Source organism: Corythoichthys intestinalis, chromosome 15, assembly GCF_030265065.1.
Source record: "Corythoichthys intestinalis isolate RoL2023-P3 chromosome 15, ASM3026506v1, whole genome shotgun sequence".
Classification (NCBI taxonomy): domain Eukaryota; kingdom Metazoa; phylum Chordata; class Actinopteri; order Syngnathiformes; family Syngnathidae; genus Corythoichthys; species Corythoichthys intestinalis.
Genome location: NC_080409.1, coordinates 4,126,580 through 4,145,221, shown reverse-complemented (window position 1 = coordinate 4,145,221; position 18,642 = coordinate 4,126,580). Strand labels below are relative to the sequence as shown.

Genomic DNA, 18,642 nt, shown 5'->3' with positions numbered 1-18,642 from the left:
AAAAAGGCCCGGTAGGCCTCCTTCTTCAGCTTGACGGCATCCCTTACCGCTGGTCTCCACCAGCGGGTTCGGGGATTGCCGCCACGACAGGCACCAACTACCTTACAGCCACAACTCCGATCGGCCGCCTCAACAATGGAGGTGCGGAACATGGCCCACTCGGACTCAATGTACCCCACCTCCCCCGGGACAAGGGAGAAGTTCTGCCGGAGGTGGGTGTTAAAGCTCTTTCTGACAGGGGATTCAGCCAAACGTTCCCAGCAGACCCTCACAATACGTTTGGGCCTGCCAGGTCTGGCCAGCATCTTCCCCCGCCATCGGAGCCAACACACCACCAGGTGGTGATCAGTTGACAGCTCCGCCCCTCTCTTCACCCGAGTGTCCAAAACATGCGGCCGCAAGTCCGATGATACGATTGCGAAGTCGATCATCGAACTGCGGCCTAGAATGTCCTGGTGCCAAGTACACATTTGGACACCCTTATGTTTGAACATGGTGTTTGTTATGGACAACCCGTGACGAGCACCAATAACAATAACAAAACCAATAACAAAACACCACTCGGGTTCTGAAGGGGGGGGGCCGTTCCGCCCAATCACGCCCCTCCAGGTCTCACTGTCGTTGCCCATGTGAGCGTTGAAGTCCCCCAGAAGAATGAGGGAGTCCCCAGAGGGGGCGCTCTCCAGCACACCCTCCAAGGACTCCAAAAAGGGTGGGTACTCTGAACTGCTGTTTGGTGCATAAGCGCAAACAACAGTCAGAACCCGTTCCCCCACTCGAAGGCGGAGGGAAGCTACCCTCTCGTCTACCGGTGTAAACCCCAACGTACAGACGCCAAGCCGGGGGGCAATAAGTATGCCCACACCTGCTCGGCGCCTCTCACCGTGGGCAACTCCAGAGTGGAAGAGAGTCCAACCCCTCTCGAGAGGATTGGTACCAGAACCCAAGCTGTGTGTGGAGGAGAGTCATACTATATCTAGTCGGAACTTCTCTGCCTCGCACACCAGCTCGGGCTCCTTCCCTGCCGGAGAGGTGACAAAAAAATGAACCGAACCGTGACCTCAAAACCGAGGTACGTACCGAACCGAGATTTTTGTGTACCGTTACACCCCTAATATTAGGGCTGTCAAACGATTAAAATTTTTAATCGAGTTAATTACAGCTTAAAAATTAATTAATCGTAAGTAATCTATAAAATATGCCATATTTTTCTGTAAATTGTTGTTGGAATGGAAAGATAAGACACAAGATGGATATACACATTCAACAGACGGTACATAAGTACTGTATTTGTTTATTATAACAATAAATCAACAAGATGGCATTAACACTATTGCCATTCTGTTAAAGCGATCCATGGATAGAAAGATTTGTAGTTCTTAAAAGATAAATGTTAGTACAAGTTATAGAAATTTGATATTAAAACCCCTCTTCATGTTTTCGTTTTCATAAAATTTGTCAAATTTTCAATCAAAAAATAAACTAGGAGCCCGCCATTGTTGATGTTAATAATTACACAATGCTCATGGGTGCTTAAGCTCATAAAATCAGTCGCACCCAAGAGCCAGCAGAGGGTGACAAAACTCCAAAAACCACAGGTAACAAGTGGAAATTGCACTGTGCTGTCATTTTAATCTGTTTGAGCGGGGCATGTGCGTTAATTGCGTCAAATATTTTAACGTGATTAATTTAAAAAAATAATTACCGCCAGTTAACGCGATAATATTGATAGCCCTAATATATATATATATATATATATATATATATATATATATATATATACATACATATATATATTAGGGGTGTTACGGTACACAAAAATCTTGGTTCGGTACATACCTCGGTTTTGAGGTCATAATTCGGTTCATTTTCTGTACAGTAAGAAAACAAAATGCAAAATATAAATGTGTTAGTTGTTTATTACTCACTTTTGTGCTTTCAACAATAGGAACATTAGCCTATACACAGGCATGAAAATGGGTCAGGGGTTAAAAAGGTGAGAAGGGTGTGGAGGAAATATGTTCCAGTACACTGTACACCCCAACAAAATATTGAGCTCTGTCGACCCACACTGTGTTTCAGCAGGGCCGTGCAGAGACCGGTGGAGGGGCGGGTGCTCGTAGATCAAAAGGGGCACATGAACAAGTATTTAACTCATTTGCTCCCGGAACCGTATAAATACGTTCTATTTCCAAATGCTTCAGTGTCCCGATTACGTATTTATACGTCTTTTGCGGTTTTTTTGTACAAGAAGCATCTAGAGCTTTCGATCTATCGCCAAAACAAAAAAACAAGCCTCAAAACCCATTTTAAAGCAATAAAACTGGCCACTTGAGGGCAGTAGCGCTTTGTTAAGAGCCCACAACTCAATTCAAACAGTACAACTTTATTAGGGAAGCTAGCAGAGCCCCTCCGCAGCTTGCTGCTCACTTCCACCGCACGCTCGAGGGTCCTGCACGGAAACGCGCACGGCCAAACCAGTTCCCCCCCAGGAACATAAGTTCCCCTGGTGAACGAGACAGTGGTCACCACAAAAAAAGACTTTTAAAAAAATCCATCTTTACGAGACAGTCGGCAATGAGGGAAAAGTTTAACCGCTGTCGCAGCCACCAAACGTCATCTCTCAGTTAGGTAAGTGTGAATAAATTGTTACTTTGCTATGAAAAGCTCTATTTGGCTGGTTGTTCATGTTATTTTGTAAAAGGAAAACATTATTCAGATGTTTGGGATGTCACTGAAGCTAAAAATAGCCGTGTTAAAGTCAAAATTATGTTTGAAATTTTTGCGTTTACAAAAAGCTCATTTTCTCCGTTTTTTCATCAGAAATTGGAAAAATGCTCAAACTAAGCTATTTTCTAATGCTGATTTCTAAAGAATGAAATAACGTATGAACTTACTTTTTTTTCTGCTGAAAGAAGAGAGTCTAATCTTTCTTTTGGTGGTTTTTTATGTTTATATAGCAATAGAACAGAATTTTTTGTGGGCCGTGCAAAATCAGTCAAAATCCAGTAAAATGGCCGGGAGCGAAGGGCCTTGCTCCGGTGAAAATGGCTGGGAGTGAATGAGTTAATACACCTTAAAACAACATAACTTCAATTTTAACCAGCATTAGATAATAATTGGCTGCGACTGTGACATACTTTAATTGGGAGGGGGCAACAGTGAATAGAAATCAAAACTGTCATCCACACTTTCTGGCTGTGACTCAGTCAGTCTGCCTCTTTTCTTCCTTCAACCTCTGCATCAAAACTTCCTTCCTCAACTTGTTCATCTGAGAACAAACCACATCAGATGGTCACTGAGCCACCAACAGCACAGTTTTCTCAAAACTATTATTTCATTATTATCCATACTTAACAACTCTAGCACCTAATGATTAATAAAGCAATGACATAAAATCTTATAGAAAAATAACATTGTAATTGTGCTTATAATTGCTTGCAAACCTGTTCTTACCAGGTCTGCTATTCACCCAGCTGATGAGGTATCCACTGCCTTTAGCAGCCTCATCCAACTCCTTTTTTATCCCTCAATCTCCTTTCCCTTCGAGGCATGTCTATGTAATGAAATATAAATACTAAAAAAAAAAAAAAAACAGACTCCCCGGTGGCTTTTAGTTTTAAAGTTTTCTTAATTTCTTTCTCTCTCAATAACGATGGAGGTAGATTTGTGTTTTTATTATTCGATCAAAAAACAAAGTTACTTCTATCAAAAACAAAGTTGCTTCAATCAAAATACAGTTATACTTTTAATCCCAAAAAAGTCACTTCAATAAAAAAAATTGTTTTTGATTGCAAAAATAAATTTGAGACAAACATTTGAAAACTATTTTTCTTGACTGAAACAAATTTTTCCATTGAAGTAATGTTGTTTTGCGTTTGGGCCACATTTTGGCTAGGACATTTGTGTTTTTATTATTCAATCAAATAAGTTGCTTCAACCAAAAAAAAATATATAAAAAGAAAAACTTTGCACATGTGTCAATCACCGTTTAACAAAGCCTGAGAGGGTTTGAGTAGACTCACTATGAAGCATTTAATAAAGCCAAGCATTTTCTTACTACTTTATTCTTGTTTAAAAATAATTCGGTGGGGCAGTAACATGTTTAAAATTTATCATAATTCTTACATTTTGAAGTGCTTGAAAACCATTTATAAATGATACTTTGGTGAAAAAAGTTAAAAAACATGTCTTATATATATGTATCTTTTTTTCCAATGTAAAATCTGAATAAATACATTGAACACACACAAAAAAATGGGAGGGAGGGTACTTCGTGGTTTTCACTTATTGCGGTGGGTTCTGGTCCCTATTAACCGCGAAAAATGAGGGATCCCTGTATTTCTGAAAAGCTTTAAGAAGCAAGAGTCATTCCCACCACTCGTCGGGCCGGTGTTGTGTCGACACCGGCCGTCAGCTCAAGTCCCAGCCGAAAATAACGCGTCTAAGGCGGATGACGGGAGCGATGCGAGGCGACCCCTCAATCCGAGAGCATGACGCTTAATTTGACTCAACAGTGTGTTTCTTCGTTTATATTACCGCTAAATACACAAGCTTGACGCCAATTTAACGGGAGCTATTTTTTTTTCATGGGAGATTTGGCTAGCTCTGGCAGTGTTCAACGCAAGCTGCAACGAATGGCAGTAACTTTTTTATATCACAAAATGTGAAAACGATTGAAACCATTACTCACCAAATTCAATCTGCTGGCAAATACAGGCAAGTGTGTATGCTGCGCTCTGGTCTGCCCCGGTGTGGATAAGGCCTGCTTTTTGTTTTCGCAGCTTTGCAATGCAACCAAAGGCTCGCCGAGCACTTCTTGTTTCACGTAAGGAGTGCGCGCGTTTGGATAATGGCACGCAGCTTGGGCCGATGATTGGTTCTCGTCAGCGAAGCATCTAGAAGGATTTGCTGACTGTCCGTGTCACTTTTTTAAGGAACCGATCAGTTTACGTACTAAGTTAATCACATGATGATAATAATAATAATAATTAAATAAAACCTCCCGACCCCCCCCCCCCCTCCCAAAAAGAATTTCTCCTCGGATCTACGCAATTCACGTAGGTCGCCCTTTTTGACTTCAAAACGGCGAATTTCGCCGAAAGGTGAGAGATTTTCATGCCTGTATACAAAGCTAGAATTCTGCTCAAAAATAGAAAATACAATATTCTGAGATGTAGATATTTTGAAAAACAAAATAAAAAAATAAATAACATTGGCATTGAACAGTTGAAACACTGAACAGTTTCAAGTTTCTCATATCAACTTTATGACCACAGCCTCAAAAAGTCAGGGTTATTAGGGCTGTCAAACGATTAAAATTTTTAATTGAGTTAATCACCGCTTAAAAATTAATTAATGGTAATTAATGGCATTTCAAACCATCTTTAAAATATGACATATTTTTCTGTAAATTACTTTTGGAATGGAAAGATAAGACACAAGACGGATATATACATTCAACATACTGTACATAAGTACTGTATTTGTTGATTATAACAATAAATCCACAAGATGGCATTAAGCCTGTCTCGATATGCAATAATTTCATTTATCGCACGGTAAATGAAAATGAAGGCAGTAAGTTTCCCGCTGCGATTTATCGCCTCACATGCGTGTGAATGTGCGTGCATGCGCGCGCGCACGTGCAGCAGAAGTGTGGCGGACGTGTTGTTAAAAGTTCAGCTTCCTTGTTACCAACAGCGCAATATGCTATGACGAGGATTCCCTCTGTTTTATTGACCTCTGGATATGTTCGTTTTATACATTTGAGTTTGCGTGACCATCATTCAATGGGGGGAGGCCCGGGGCCGAGTGCACTGTCGGCTCGAGCGAGCAGAATGAGGAAGATGAAAATGGACGGAAAATGCTGATTTCAAAGCCAAACACCACAGACGGGTGTGGGAATATTTTGATTTTAAACCAAATGAAAATGGCGAGGCGACCAAAAAGGACGAACCAGTCTGCAAAATGTCTTTGAACGTTGTTTCAACAAAGACTGCCATCACAACAAATCTACATGCTCATTTGAAAGACTATCACCTTCTTTAGTTTTCACTGCTTGGTAAGCAAACTGCATCGCAACAAGCGGAGACTTCCTCCTCACGTCAATCAACAATTACAGAGGTAATCGCTTGATTTGAGAAATACAAACGAGATCCCGCAAAATGGCGTTCCCTCACGGAAAGTGTAGTCCGCTACATTGCTGAAGAAATGAAACCATTTTACCTCTGTTTAATGTTGTTTGACACTTAGGATAGGTTCACACTGCAGGTCTTAATGCACAAATCCGATTTTTTCGTGTTTTTCCAACTCAAGCATTAACTTGACGGTCTGAATGTGACAAGTTGCATAGAACTGGACAATTTCAAATCGATCTGGGCCACTTTCGTATCTAGTCTAAATCCGATCTGGGCCACAATTTTCCAGAATCTGGCTGGCGTTCTGAATTTTCAAGTCTCCCGAATCGGAATTCATGCAGCAATGACGTCAGCAAAGCGAAAGCGGCAGGCAGGACGGGAGCAATGTAGCTGTGCATGAGCTTCTAGCTTGAACTCTGCTTTTATGCAGAAGCGGGCTTGACCACAGTCATAAAAAAATAAATGAAGAAAAGGATAAGCCTGACAATTTTCGATTTTCATTCTATGCGCCGAATGAGCACGGGGGCAACACGGCAAAACTGTTGGCGGGTTCCAGACAGACTTTTACCCGCTGTCCTCCCTGGTTCTCACTATATCAGGAGAGGATGCTTTCAGTGCTTTGTTCTGGTAACCAAGCCACAGGCTAACGCTAGCGGCTAACAGCGGCTACAAATGAACGTGAAAGAGTCGGATAGCAGCTCTAACCTTGTCGAAACAGCTGAAATTAATGAGTGGACTGGGAACAGACTTCATGTAGCAATCATCATGTCGCGTTATTTGGCATCTCTGTGATTTCTCTGAAAGGTTTCATGATGGTAAAGCACTCAGCATAAACTGCAATCCAATAGTGAAGCCTATATATAATACGACAGTTTAATGGCCACAGCCATTTTTCTGTATGTGTTTGCTGTATTCTGCCATAATAAAACCTTAAATGTTTCATTGGCATCAGAGCAATACAGCTTTAATCTGGTTGTGTCTGTGTAGGTGGGTGCATGTATTAAAAAATGTTTAGGGGAAAAAAAAACCCTGAAACCTTGACGTAAACACTTGTTTTGAATAATTATTTCACAGCAGCCATTACCAATAAGTTGTCTGAAGTGTACTGTTAAAGCTGCAAGTCATTTGGGTTGGAATAACATGTTTGCACAGTCATCATGTTGATTTTTATAATGCTGTACATTTTTCAAGTCATACAAGCTGCTATAAATTTTCACACTAGAATTCTTATTGTTTACAAGATTTTTTTAAATACTTAATGTTTAGACTGCATTTGCAATTTTTAAATTGGAAGCTGGTTAAATAAATTTAATGAGAAACGGTTAATTTTTATTCCATGCATTGATTCAAATTTTCAAATTATATAACAGTCCACTTGGGCGAATTTATCGTCATTTATCGTTATCGAGGTAAATCTGCTCAGTTTATCGTGATACGTACTTAAGGCCATATCGCCCAGCCCTAATTCTGCCCAAGTCTTGTTAACCAAATAAAGGCAGCGCTAACAAAAGTCATCTGACCGCTCGTCATTTTACAGTCAACACTCTGAGAGTTCGCATTTGACGGCATACGTGCTGCGTACCTCATCTCCAGCTGTTTGCTCGCCATTCATTCTCCTGTGCATTTGATCGCTACTTTGTTACACTTCCGCTTGTTCGGTGAGGTATTTTGTGTACATTCGTTATTGAATCGTTTTTGTTCACCACTGTAAATAAGAGCACCGCAGCAGAAGAGGCCGTTTTTGTTCAACCCGATTTGTTTAGTGTAGAAGCCAGGGTAGTTGCTATCTTTTTGTTATTTCCTTTTTACGATCAGGGTTTACTTAGCGGGTGGGGTTTAAGTGTAGTTTAATTTTGTTGTTTGGGCCTGGGCTAACGCTGAAGCCAGCTTCTTCCGCATTTTGTACATTGCGAGTTCGACTTGCTTAAATAAATTTGTGTCAACTTGCAACTTGTGTGTGTGGCTCATTTTATGTTACGCCCTCTGCGAGCCGTCCGTGGGACGTAACCGTGGGATTATGGGATGCATAAGTGGGCATTCCGCGCTTGCGTTAAAAGCGTCAAATATTTTAACATGATTAATTCAAAAAATTGGTTACCGCCCCTTAACGCGCTAAATTTGACAGCAATTTAAATTACGTCAGAAACTCGTGCGGTACGCCTCCATTCCGAACTGAGCCCCCCGTACCGAAACCGTTCAATACAAATACATGTACCGTTACCCCCCTAATATATGTATATATTATATTATGTATTATGTATTATGTATATTATGTGTAATATATGTGGAAAAAAATGGTTGTCTCGCCCATCCGGGCGGTATGGTCTCTCCTCTTAAGCTCGGGTCCTCTACCAGAGGCCTGGGAGCTTGAGGGTTCTGCGCAGGATCTTAGCTGTCCCTAGGATTGCGCTCTTCTGAACGGAGATGTCGGACGTTGTTCCTGGTATCTGTTGGAGCCATGCACCCAGCTTGGGGGTTACTGCCCCTAGTGTCCCGATCACTACTGACACCACTGTTGCCTTCACTCCCCACATTTTCTCCAACTCTTCCTTCAACCCTTGATATTTCTCCAGCTTTTCGTGTTCTTTTTTTCCTGATGTTGCTATCACTCGGGATTGCTACATCTATCACTACTGCTGTCTTCTGATGTTTATCCACCACCACTATGTCAGGCTGGTTGGCCATCACCAGTTTGTCTGTCTGGATCGAAGTCCCACAGGATCTTGGCTCGGTTGTTCTCGATCACCTTTGGAGGTGTCGCCCACCTTGACTCTGGGGTCTCAAGTCCGCACACGGCACAGATGTTCCTGGACACTATGCCTGCTACCTGATTATGTTGTTCCATGTATGCCTTGCCTGCCAGCATCTTACACCCTGCTGTGATGTGCTGGACTGTCTCAGGGGCCTCTTTGCATAGCCTGCACCTGGGGTCCTGTCTGGTGTGATAGACCCCGGCCTCTGTTGATCTTGTGTTTAGGGCCTGTTCTTGTGCTGCCATGATCAGTGCCTCTGTGCCGTCTTTCAGTCCGGCCTTTTCCAGCCACTGGTATGTTTTTACCATGTCAGCCACCCCCTCAATTTGTCGGTGGTACGTACCATGCAGGGGCTTGTCCTTCCATGATATCTCCTCAGGGTCCTCCTCCTTACTGGGCTACTGTTGCCTGAGGCATTCACTGAGCAGGTCATCACTGGGGGCCATTTTCATGATGTACTCTAGGAGGGATGTAGTTTCCTCCTGAATAGTGGCTCTGATGCTCACTAGTCCTCGGCCTCCCTCCCTCGGCCAAGAGGGGAAGAGAGATAGTTCATTGCTCCTCGTCTTTCAGATGTCCAGCTGTACTTTGAAGTCATGTCAATTGAAAAATGTCCTGAGTGTGTAGCTAAGACCCGTGTGCGTCTACAAGAGGTGAGTACAAAAACCCTCTTGTACTGTTTAGCCTTTATTAGGGCCCAAGCACTATGCGTGCGAAGGCCCTATTGTTTTGCAAAGGATTATTAGGGCCCAAGCACTATGCGTGCGAAGGCCCTATTGTTTTGCAAAGGATTATTAGGGCCCAAGCACTATGCGTGCGAAGGCCCTATTGTTTTGCAAAGGATTTTTTTTTTTTTTTTTTTTCAGGGCAAATGAAAACGGCCAATTTGGAGGCCTGAACATGCGCGAAAAGTCACCAAAATTTGCACATACGTGCGCAAAATTGTAAATTTCGATAATTTTGCAACGTTGCAAAAAATGTAAAAAAAATGGCTCAGTGGCGCCCCCTTGAAATTTTAAAATTGGCCTATAACATTAGGGTCTGTCAGCGTAGAGCGATGAAATTTGGGGAGTCTATACCTTGTCCAAAACCGCTCCAAAAAAGCATTTACACCCATATTCCAAACCCAACAGGAAATCGGTTTTTTTGGATCGAATATGAAATTTTTATCGATTTACAGGGTGCACATTTGAGACCTTTTCGTCGAGGGAGTTAGTTGGATCATCTTCAAAATTGGTGAGACTGTTCAGGAGACATATGAGATCTTAAGTTTTTTAAATGGTGCGTTTTCATTGACGGGTTTGACCTGGGCGTGGTGCCAAAGTCGGCCATTTTTTCGGCAAAATGACAAATTCAGTAAATGACTAATAGTTCCTTGACACAACGTTCAATCTTTTTCATATCTGGCATGTATGTGCGGTATCCCACCCTTAACACGAGTGCATTGAAATATTACCCATTAGGCCTAGCGCCCCCTAGTGAGAATAGGAAATGCCTTTTTTCACGAGACAGGTTCCTCCTCCAAGGGAAAAAATTCTGTTGACCTCAAACTTGTTTCAGGGGAGCCTCAAGACATGTGTTCAGGTGCCTGATGAAATATACTGAGGTTTCGTTGAAGCGGAGAGGTCCAAACTGGAAGTGAAAATGACCGTCAACAATTTGTCTCGCCAAAAACTTTGAACAGTCATAACTCGGCAGATATACAACATGTCTGCGCCAAACTTCCCGTGTTTGTTGAGAGTCATACCCTGAAGGTTCTTGTAGGGGTCATTTGCATCACCTCTACAGTGCCAACTAGTGGCGACAGAAAGAAGTTTTAAAAAGGGCCTTTCCTATTGGGTTTTTTCAACGTAGAGCGAGGAAATTTGGGGAGTAGATACCTTATGCAAAACTGCTCCAAAAAGTCTCTTGCACCCATATTCCAAATCCTACAGGAAATCGGGTATTTTGGATCGAATGTGAAATTTTCATGGGTTCACAGTAAGAGTTTACATTTGGAGGCTTGGATATGCACAAAAACTCACCGAAATTTGCACATACATGCGGCTTTGGATAACGTTCGATAATCTTGCAATGTTACGAAAAAATGTAACAAAATGGCTCAGTGGCGCCCCCTTGAATTTTTCAAAAAGGCCTCTCCATTCAGGTTTTTTTTTAACATAGAGTGATGAAATTCAGAGAGTCAAAACCTTGTGCAAAACTGCTCCAAAAAGTCTCTTGCACACACATTCCAAATCCTACAGGAAATCCTCAAAATTGGCGAGACTGTTCATGAGACATATGAAATCTTAATTATCAAAATGGTGTGTTTTCATTCACGGGCCTGACCTAGGCGAGGTGCCAAAGTCGTCCATTTTTTCCGGCTAAACGCCAAATTCGGATAATGACTGATAACTCCCTGATACAACGTTCAATCTCTTTTAAATCTGGCATGTGTGTGAGGTATCCCAGCCTGAATAGGATTGGATTGAAATACTACAAATTGTGCCTGGCGCCTCCTAGTGGGAACAGGAAATGCACTTTTTTACGGGACACACTCCTCCTCTAAGGGAAAAAAAAAAATCAATCAACCTCAAACCTGCATAAGGCAAGCCTTAAGACGTGTTGAGATGGCTGATGAAAATTATTGAGGTTTGGGTAAAGCAGAAGGGTCCAAAAGGAAAGTGATTATGACTGTCATCATTTTCTCTCTCCACATATTTTGAACAGTCATAACTTGGGAGATGTAGAGGGCGGCTGTCTGCCACCACCCCGACCTGCGTGACGTCCGAGTTGCGCCAAACTGCGAGGGCCCGTTCAGTCCTGCTTGCAGGCCTAGTTTTTGTTGTTTTTGAGGTGTTAATCGTTAGCGCCGAGCGCTAAGCTAATTAGCTAACGTATATTTCATATGCAGATTGTGTAAAACCATAATTAAGTACACTGGTAACACTACAAACATGCTAAATAGTAAGAAATCTGTGAAAACAAAGTATATTGGTTACATGCCCATACAACAAAAACCTGCCCTTAAGCTGCTTTTTATTTATTTATTTATCTTTACAAGAAAAAGCAAAAACATTAACCATTTCAAAGGGAGTACATATTTCACTCAACAATAGAATAAAAATTACACAGGTTGAATGAATTCCACATTTTTCTGGAAACAAAGTGTCTTTAGAAATAAGCCTCCATCATTCCTGTTGAATCATCAGGATATTTTGAATAAATAATAGACATAAATTTGTTTGTCTACTAAATTAATTAGTAATGTACGATGCATCGATATAATCGTAATAATCGTGATAACCGTGATCATCGTCAATACCGTGATCATCGTTGAAGAATCGAATTGTAGCCCCCTGAATCGTAATCGAATCGAATCATGGGGTGCCTAAAATGGCACACCCCTATTGGGCATGCTTGAGTGGATCAGACATTTTGATAATCTGACAAATTCTGAACCCTCTGCATCACTTTCTCTTTCTGGACACATGTCACAAATGAAACAAATACATATCCTCACCACTTCTTACCAGTGTTGTCAGTAACGCGTTAGTAAGTAACGTATTCCTAAATAACGCGTTACTTTAATCTGATTACTTTCTGTAACGAGTAAACTACCGCGTTCATTTTTTCAAACCAGTCATCTGATTAAAGTTAGTCTCCTTAGTGTCTGTGTGTTACTATTTTATTATTGTCTCATAATGTATGTAGAAAGAAGAATATTGTCGTCATATACAAAGAGCAATTTAAATAGAAAATGCTAGAAAAAATTTCCTGGTACGTGGTTCCATGGTAACCGCTCACAGCTACTTTCTGTTTTGGTCTCGAGTCACACACGCTAAGTGTTTTGGGAGTGAGAAAGGCGTGGGCCAGGCTGCCAGTGCGGGTGCACAATTGAGCAGAGTGTTGAGCTGTGCAAGGTAATGCGGATCTGTGTTCATCCGTGAATGAATGTGAGTATTTTTCCTTCATTCTGGAGGGTATCAGCGATAGTTTGGACCGCCTACACGCGCATAGCTTTCGTTGCAACGACGGGCCGTCATCATTCCAGGTTGGCAAGCATCGTTTACATCATATTCGTGTTGCACATTTATGCCATGAGGTGAGGTGTTCGATTAGCATCTTTGGGATGTGTTGCAAGTCCGATTGATTATAAAGTGCTTACTTGCGCCGCGTTTTGTGGCCAAATTGACCGCGTGTGTGTACGGCGTACTTCCGGGTTGTGCGCGAGCATCCGTGCCCGCCCCAACCTTTGTGTTTATTGCACTGTGCAGTTCATTTGTGTGTTGTTGATAATTGTGCCATTAATTTGCATTGTTTTACATTGGCACTGATATGCTGTTAATCCTAAATCGAAATTCAGAATTTTTAACTTCAGGCTTAATCTTCAAGTTAGTGGGGTTTAATGAGTCAGTGGTGTTGATTTCAACAAATTCGATTAGTCTGTCAGTTATTTGTTAGTTTCAGGGCTCCGGAGTGGCTCAGCTAGCGCAAGTCAATGGTGGTTGAAATAAACTCCATCGACTAATTAAACTTCTGCTAACCCGAAGATTAAGCTTTATGTGAAAAATTCTGATCTCTAAATTCAATTATCGGTGAGTCAATTACATGTGATGACATTTTTCTGTTGTCACTCTGATGTTGAGGTGGCAAAGGGACAAAAATTGGTAAAAAGTAACTGATAAATTACTTTTAAAAGTAACTTAGTTACTTCGATAATGAATTAACTAGATTACTTCTTTTAGGCGTAATCAGTAATTAAATTACTTTTTCAAGTAATCTGTGACAATACTGCTTCTTATCCCGGACCTACACAGCACAGCTGCCATTCGCTTGCAGATCCAATTCGTAACCACTGTAGTAAATGTGTGTTATTACCTCTTACCAATTACTAGCTTTCAAGAAGAGGATGAAGAGATGTGCAAACACCACTTTCACCGAACCCCCCCACCACTAGAGCTGGAAATCTTTGGGCACCTAACAATTCGATTACGAGTCAGAGGCTCCGATTCGATTATAAAACGATTATTGATGCACCCACCTCCTTTTTTTTTTTTTTTTTTACTTAAATGTTTTGTACATTAGTTCCAAAATTGTTCAAAAATCCTCTCAGGCTAAACCAAACTACTATTTCAGTATCAAGTTAACATATAACAGTAAACAAATATACAAAAATAACAGTGAATAAAAAATTCCAGTCCCCATTCTGTATCAGCAGCTTTAAACTACATTCAATTAATTTAATGTTGTGAATCAACTGTTGCAGTTGTTAAAATTGCTCCCTTTATTCCATAATTTCCCTTCTGTCTACTTTTGTCAAAGTTTTAAAACAATTTCATCATTTAAAGATAGATCCAAGACAAGATTCTGCCGATTTAGGAGTATTTTAGATAAAAAGTTAATTAGGTTCGCTACAACAGAGCCTTCTAGAGCGGTCTACTGCTTTAAGATGGCGGCTGTTTACTTACGCTGGAAAGTCTGCCATTTCGCATCTCTGTTCAACAATACATGTTCTAACACAGACATTTTGCATCTAGATCTACATATATATGATATCTGCTGTAGCCGTATGTTTGTAGCAACTAGCAACTGGACGTTGTTTGTAGCGGCTGTCAGCCGCAGTCAGGTATGATTGTTTTTTTTTTTTTATCTAGCGGCATGAGTTGAACATGATATTTACTCTCGGTCCGTTCCTCATTGCGTCCCAAAGACCGCTCTGACTGTGTTTTACTTCCGCTTTACCTGGTATAATTCAATAATCGGAATTTGGATATTTGTGAATCGTTCTCGAATCTTCCACGGCCGAATCGCAAATAATCTAAGAATCGGAAATTTTGCACGCCTCTAAACATCACCCACGCAAACGGACCCTGCCGCATGCACAGTCACAGCGAGACCCCCATCGTTCCCAATGCCCAGGGCAGGAGAGGATCTCCACCAGGAGGGAGCCACACCCCGCCACCTCAAGGGCACCAAATGCCGCCGGGTTTTCAAGGAAGTGAATGACAGGAGGCCACAATGAGGCATGAGTCCCCCCACCACAACCAACAGTCCGGATGAGGGGGATGCCCAGCCCCAGGAGCCACACCATAGAAAAGTGGGACACACCCACTCTGGCTGCCCTGCAGGCAGCAACTGCCCAGCACCTTGATGCGATTGTGTGGAGGGCGGTGCAGTGTGTTTTAAAATAGCAAAACCTTAACCCCGGTTGTCTTTTCCCCCCGCCATCGATCCCCTGTGCAGTACAATGTGTGGGGTGTATTAAAAGATGTGTGGGAAAGACAGGCTGGGGACGGGCAGGCATTTGTCTCAATGCCCTCACCCCACACACCCTCATTGTATGATGCATTAAAATTAATGGGAGCTGGTCCAGAACTATACAGCCCTGTCCCAACTCCCGCTGAAGCCCCTGAAGGAGTATAGAAGTGGGCAAAGTGTCAAATATTTACAGTTAACACTGGAAGTTTTTTGGGCGATAAAGAAATACCAGAAAGGCGTCAAATGACCCCAATATCAAACTGACTACGTTGTTTTGTCAAACAATAGACCACTCAAACAAGCAATCAAGCAGCCTAAGTATGAAGGGGGGTTTCACTCTGGATAGCTGCAATTAGCATCTTGAATATTTGCAAATCCAGACTTGTTAACTCCTGGGTTACTGTAAAAATGGTGAGAGGGCCATGTGGCATCAGGAAACTACGACTAGCATCCAGAACTGTAGCTGAACCAAACTGTCTACATTTTAGAAAATTGAGTGTTAGAACATCTGGGACAAACCAATCAAGCAGCTTTACTTTGTCTTGACAAGTCCAACATTCAGTTGTCAAGTAGAGGTGTGCATCGGCACTGCCCTCACGATTCGATTCGATTATGATTCGGAGGGTCACGATTCGATTCGGTTCGATTCGATTCGGCAATGCATCGCGATGCCTTAAGCCTGGGATGCATTAAAATTCTAAAGCAAAGCATATTTTTCGTGAATCATGAGGCAACACAAGCGGTCAGACATTAAACAACTTTTTATTGCCTCTTGTGTCACTCCTGGTTGAAGTCAAATGAAAATACTTTCAGATATATTAAAAAAAAAAAAAAAAAAAACAGATCACAGCATTTAATTGGTGCTTTGAATGAGACCAGGGCTTTCTCTTTTTACACACAATATAGCAGCCTTTCACACAGTGCAACATCTGAACTCCTGTGCAAAATCAGTAATAACAGTCACAACAACCCATCAATAAAAATATTCAAGTAAATATTAAAGAAAACGAAAAAGAAAATATTGTAGTGAAGCAGCATCTTTATCGCAATATCAATCCAGGGATCAGTTCAGTTGCAAACAAAACATCAACTAAATTGCAATGAAGAACAAAAGTAAAATGTAGGCCTAGCCCACTATATATGTGCAATCAACTTAGAAATGCAATCAGTAACTACCACATAACAATAAAAAATAATGAATTAAAATGAAGTGGAGCAGCATTTTAGCAGCCATAACAATGTTTCAACAGGAGGAAATATCAGTTTTTTTGCAATCGAGAGAGCAGAGACATTGTAGAGGTTAGATCGGGCCTAAAAAATCCAGCCCGACCCGACATGGCCGGCTGCTATTGAAGCCCGACCCGGCTTGGAGTGCCGCGAAAAAAGAAAACGCAGCAGCAGCAATTTATTTTCATTTCTTCGAGTTGGCAGAAAAAGCGCAAGTTTTCTTAATGCTTAAATAGTCTACATATTTTTATGATCATTATAAAAGCATTTATACAACGAAATAACGCTGGGAAAGTTTAATATAAAAAAAAAAAAAAACATGCGATTTTGCAGACACACAGAGGAGAAGATTCAAAAGGATCACATTTGTGTTGCCTTTGCGTGCATAAATAAAAGTGTCTTTCATAACGAATCTTAAGCGCCACAGCGAAGGAGAATAAGAAAAAGCGGGCGGCGCCGTGCACAAGCAAATGCACAATACAGGGAACCTGCTCTCGGTTTTATCCCCCCCCCCCCCTTTTTTTTTTTTTTTTTTTTAAATATATAATTTATCAGTCCAGCGCGCAGCCCGACCCGACCCGAATGTGAATGCTTAACATTTTGGGCCCGACCTGACCCGTTCGGGTTCGGGCACAAGATCTAACCTCTAAGAGATAGGACATAACATAACAATGGCTGAAGCAGAGAAAGAGGGAGCGAGAAAGATTATTGATGCACCTAAGACATTCAAACCAGACATCTGGAGTCATTTTGGCTTCTACTAGGTTGGTGGGAAACTTGACCAGAGTTATGCAGCGTGTAAAAAATGAAACATGAGAATAATAATACAAATGGGCAAACCAAATCCATTGCATCACCGGAATTGCGCAGGGAAGATTTATGAACGTACTTATATATTTTAAAACATTCTGAATCGATTCGGCTTGTTGCCCGCATCGAATCGAATCGTCCATGCCCCGCATCGGGATGCATCGCCGCATCGAAAATTGTTGACACCACTATTGTCAAGGTTCAAAGTTTGTTATGTTGAAGTATACAATGACCAAAGAACTTTTCACAGGCTGTTTTGTCACAGCAAACACAAGCTTCAGTATACAGTACATACTGTTGTCCGCCCGATTGCGTGCCTGAGCGATCCACTGTCTGACAAAACCAAGACAGCCTTGCCCTGCAAACACTCAAGATGCTACTTGGAGCAATCCAACCCTGTGGTTTTGCGAGTGTGAATGGGAATGACTAATGAGGACCTCAATGCTCACAAAAGATATGCTGATTAGAGTCGGATGACCCTTCTCTGGTAACAAAAGTGATTTGTATCAACTGATCCACCCTTGGTAGTTCTAGTGTTATTAAAAGTGGGTAAAGAATTAGTGATTTTTTTATTTACATTTTCCATTTACAGTATGCATTATGTACGAGCAGTTCAAGTTACGATCTTTTCTCATCCTGTGACATAGTGTTTTTCTTGACAATGATGAAAATGGTGAAAAAGAAAGCAAATGTTTTAATGTTTATACTGTTGACAAAACATCAACAAACCTTTTCTAAATGTAGATTCATCCATCGAGTAAAGGTCCTCTTCTGAACCACTTCTCTCTCAACTGCAACAGAGACATAAGGACAAAATATTTTTTACATTAACTGATTCATGAGTGGAGTATTCAAAGAGAGTATATGTGGGCTGTGATATGTGTCATCGGAAACTTCATCTGAATTATTTACATTTTATTTATATTGGTAAACTACAGTAGAATAGTTGGATTTGAGGGGGGAAAATCTGAATTTCATATTTTTAAATTGTAGTGTTTCATCTGAATCATTGAAGTAAAACTTATTCTCCCATCCATCCATTTTTAAAGTCCACTTACCCTTGTCAGGATTAGACGTGTGCCGGTTTCAAGGTATACCGTGGTATAAAAACGTCACGGTTTCAAAACCACTAACATTTTCTGTCATACTGTTGCTACGATATTAGCTATTTTTTTATATCCCAAAAATGTAGGGAGAAATTCCTCGCTTGCAGCTGCAGAGCTCACCCTTCGCCCTCCAGTTGTTGCTCAGCTGTGCTACACAATGGCTGGAACACCTGAACTTTTTCCGCAGGATGGCCGCAGCTTAGAGGAGGAGGGCCAAACGACATGTAAAACATGTTTGCGAAAGGTGGCTGCCAGAAGAGGCAATATTTCTAATTAAGGATGGGCGACATGGCCTTAAGTACTTACCACAACAAATTGAGCAGATTTACCTCGATAACATTAAATTCGCCCAAGCAGACTGACGTA

General features: G+C 41.4%; 1 protein-coding gene across 6 annotated transcripts in view; it reads right to left on the bottom strand.

Moving 5' to 3' along the window:
• The window catches only part of LOC130931246 (uncharacterized), a 159,601-nt gene that overhangs the window by 67,448 nt on the left and 73,511 nt on the right, over positions 1 to 18,642 (bottom strand). For 5 of the 6 annotated variants that reach the window (XM_057859873.1, XM_057859875.1, XM_057859870.1 and 2 more), the window contains exon 2: positions 17,900 to 17,961. The exons of the other annotated variant lie outside the window; for it this stretch is intronic. In XM_057859873.1, the coding sequence (XP_057715856.1) occupies positions 17,900 to 17,920 (21 nt within the window). In that variant the 5' untranslated portion in view covers positions 17,921 to 17,961. The remainder of the gene's footprint in view (positions 1 to 17,899; positions 17,962 to 18,642) is intronic. 6 annotated transcript variants of the gene reach the window in all.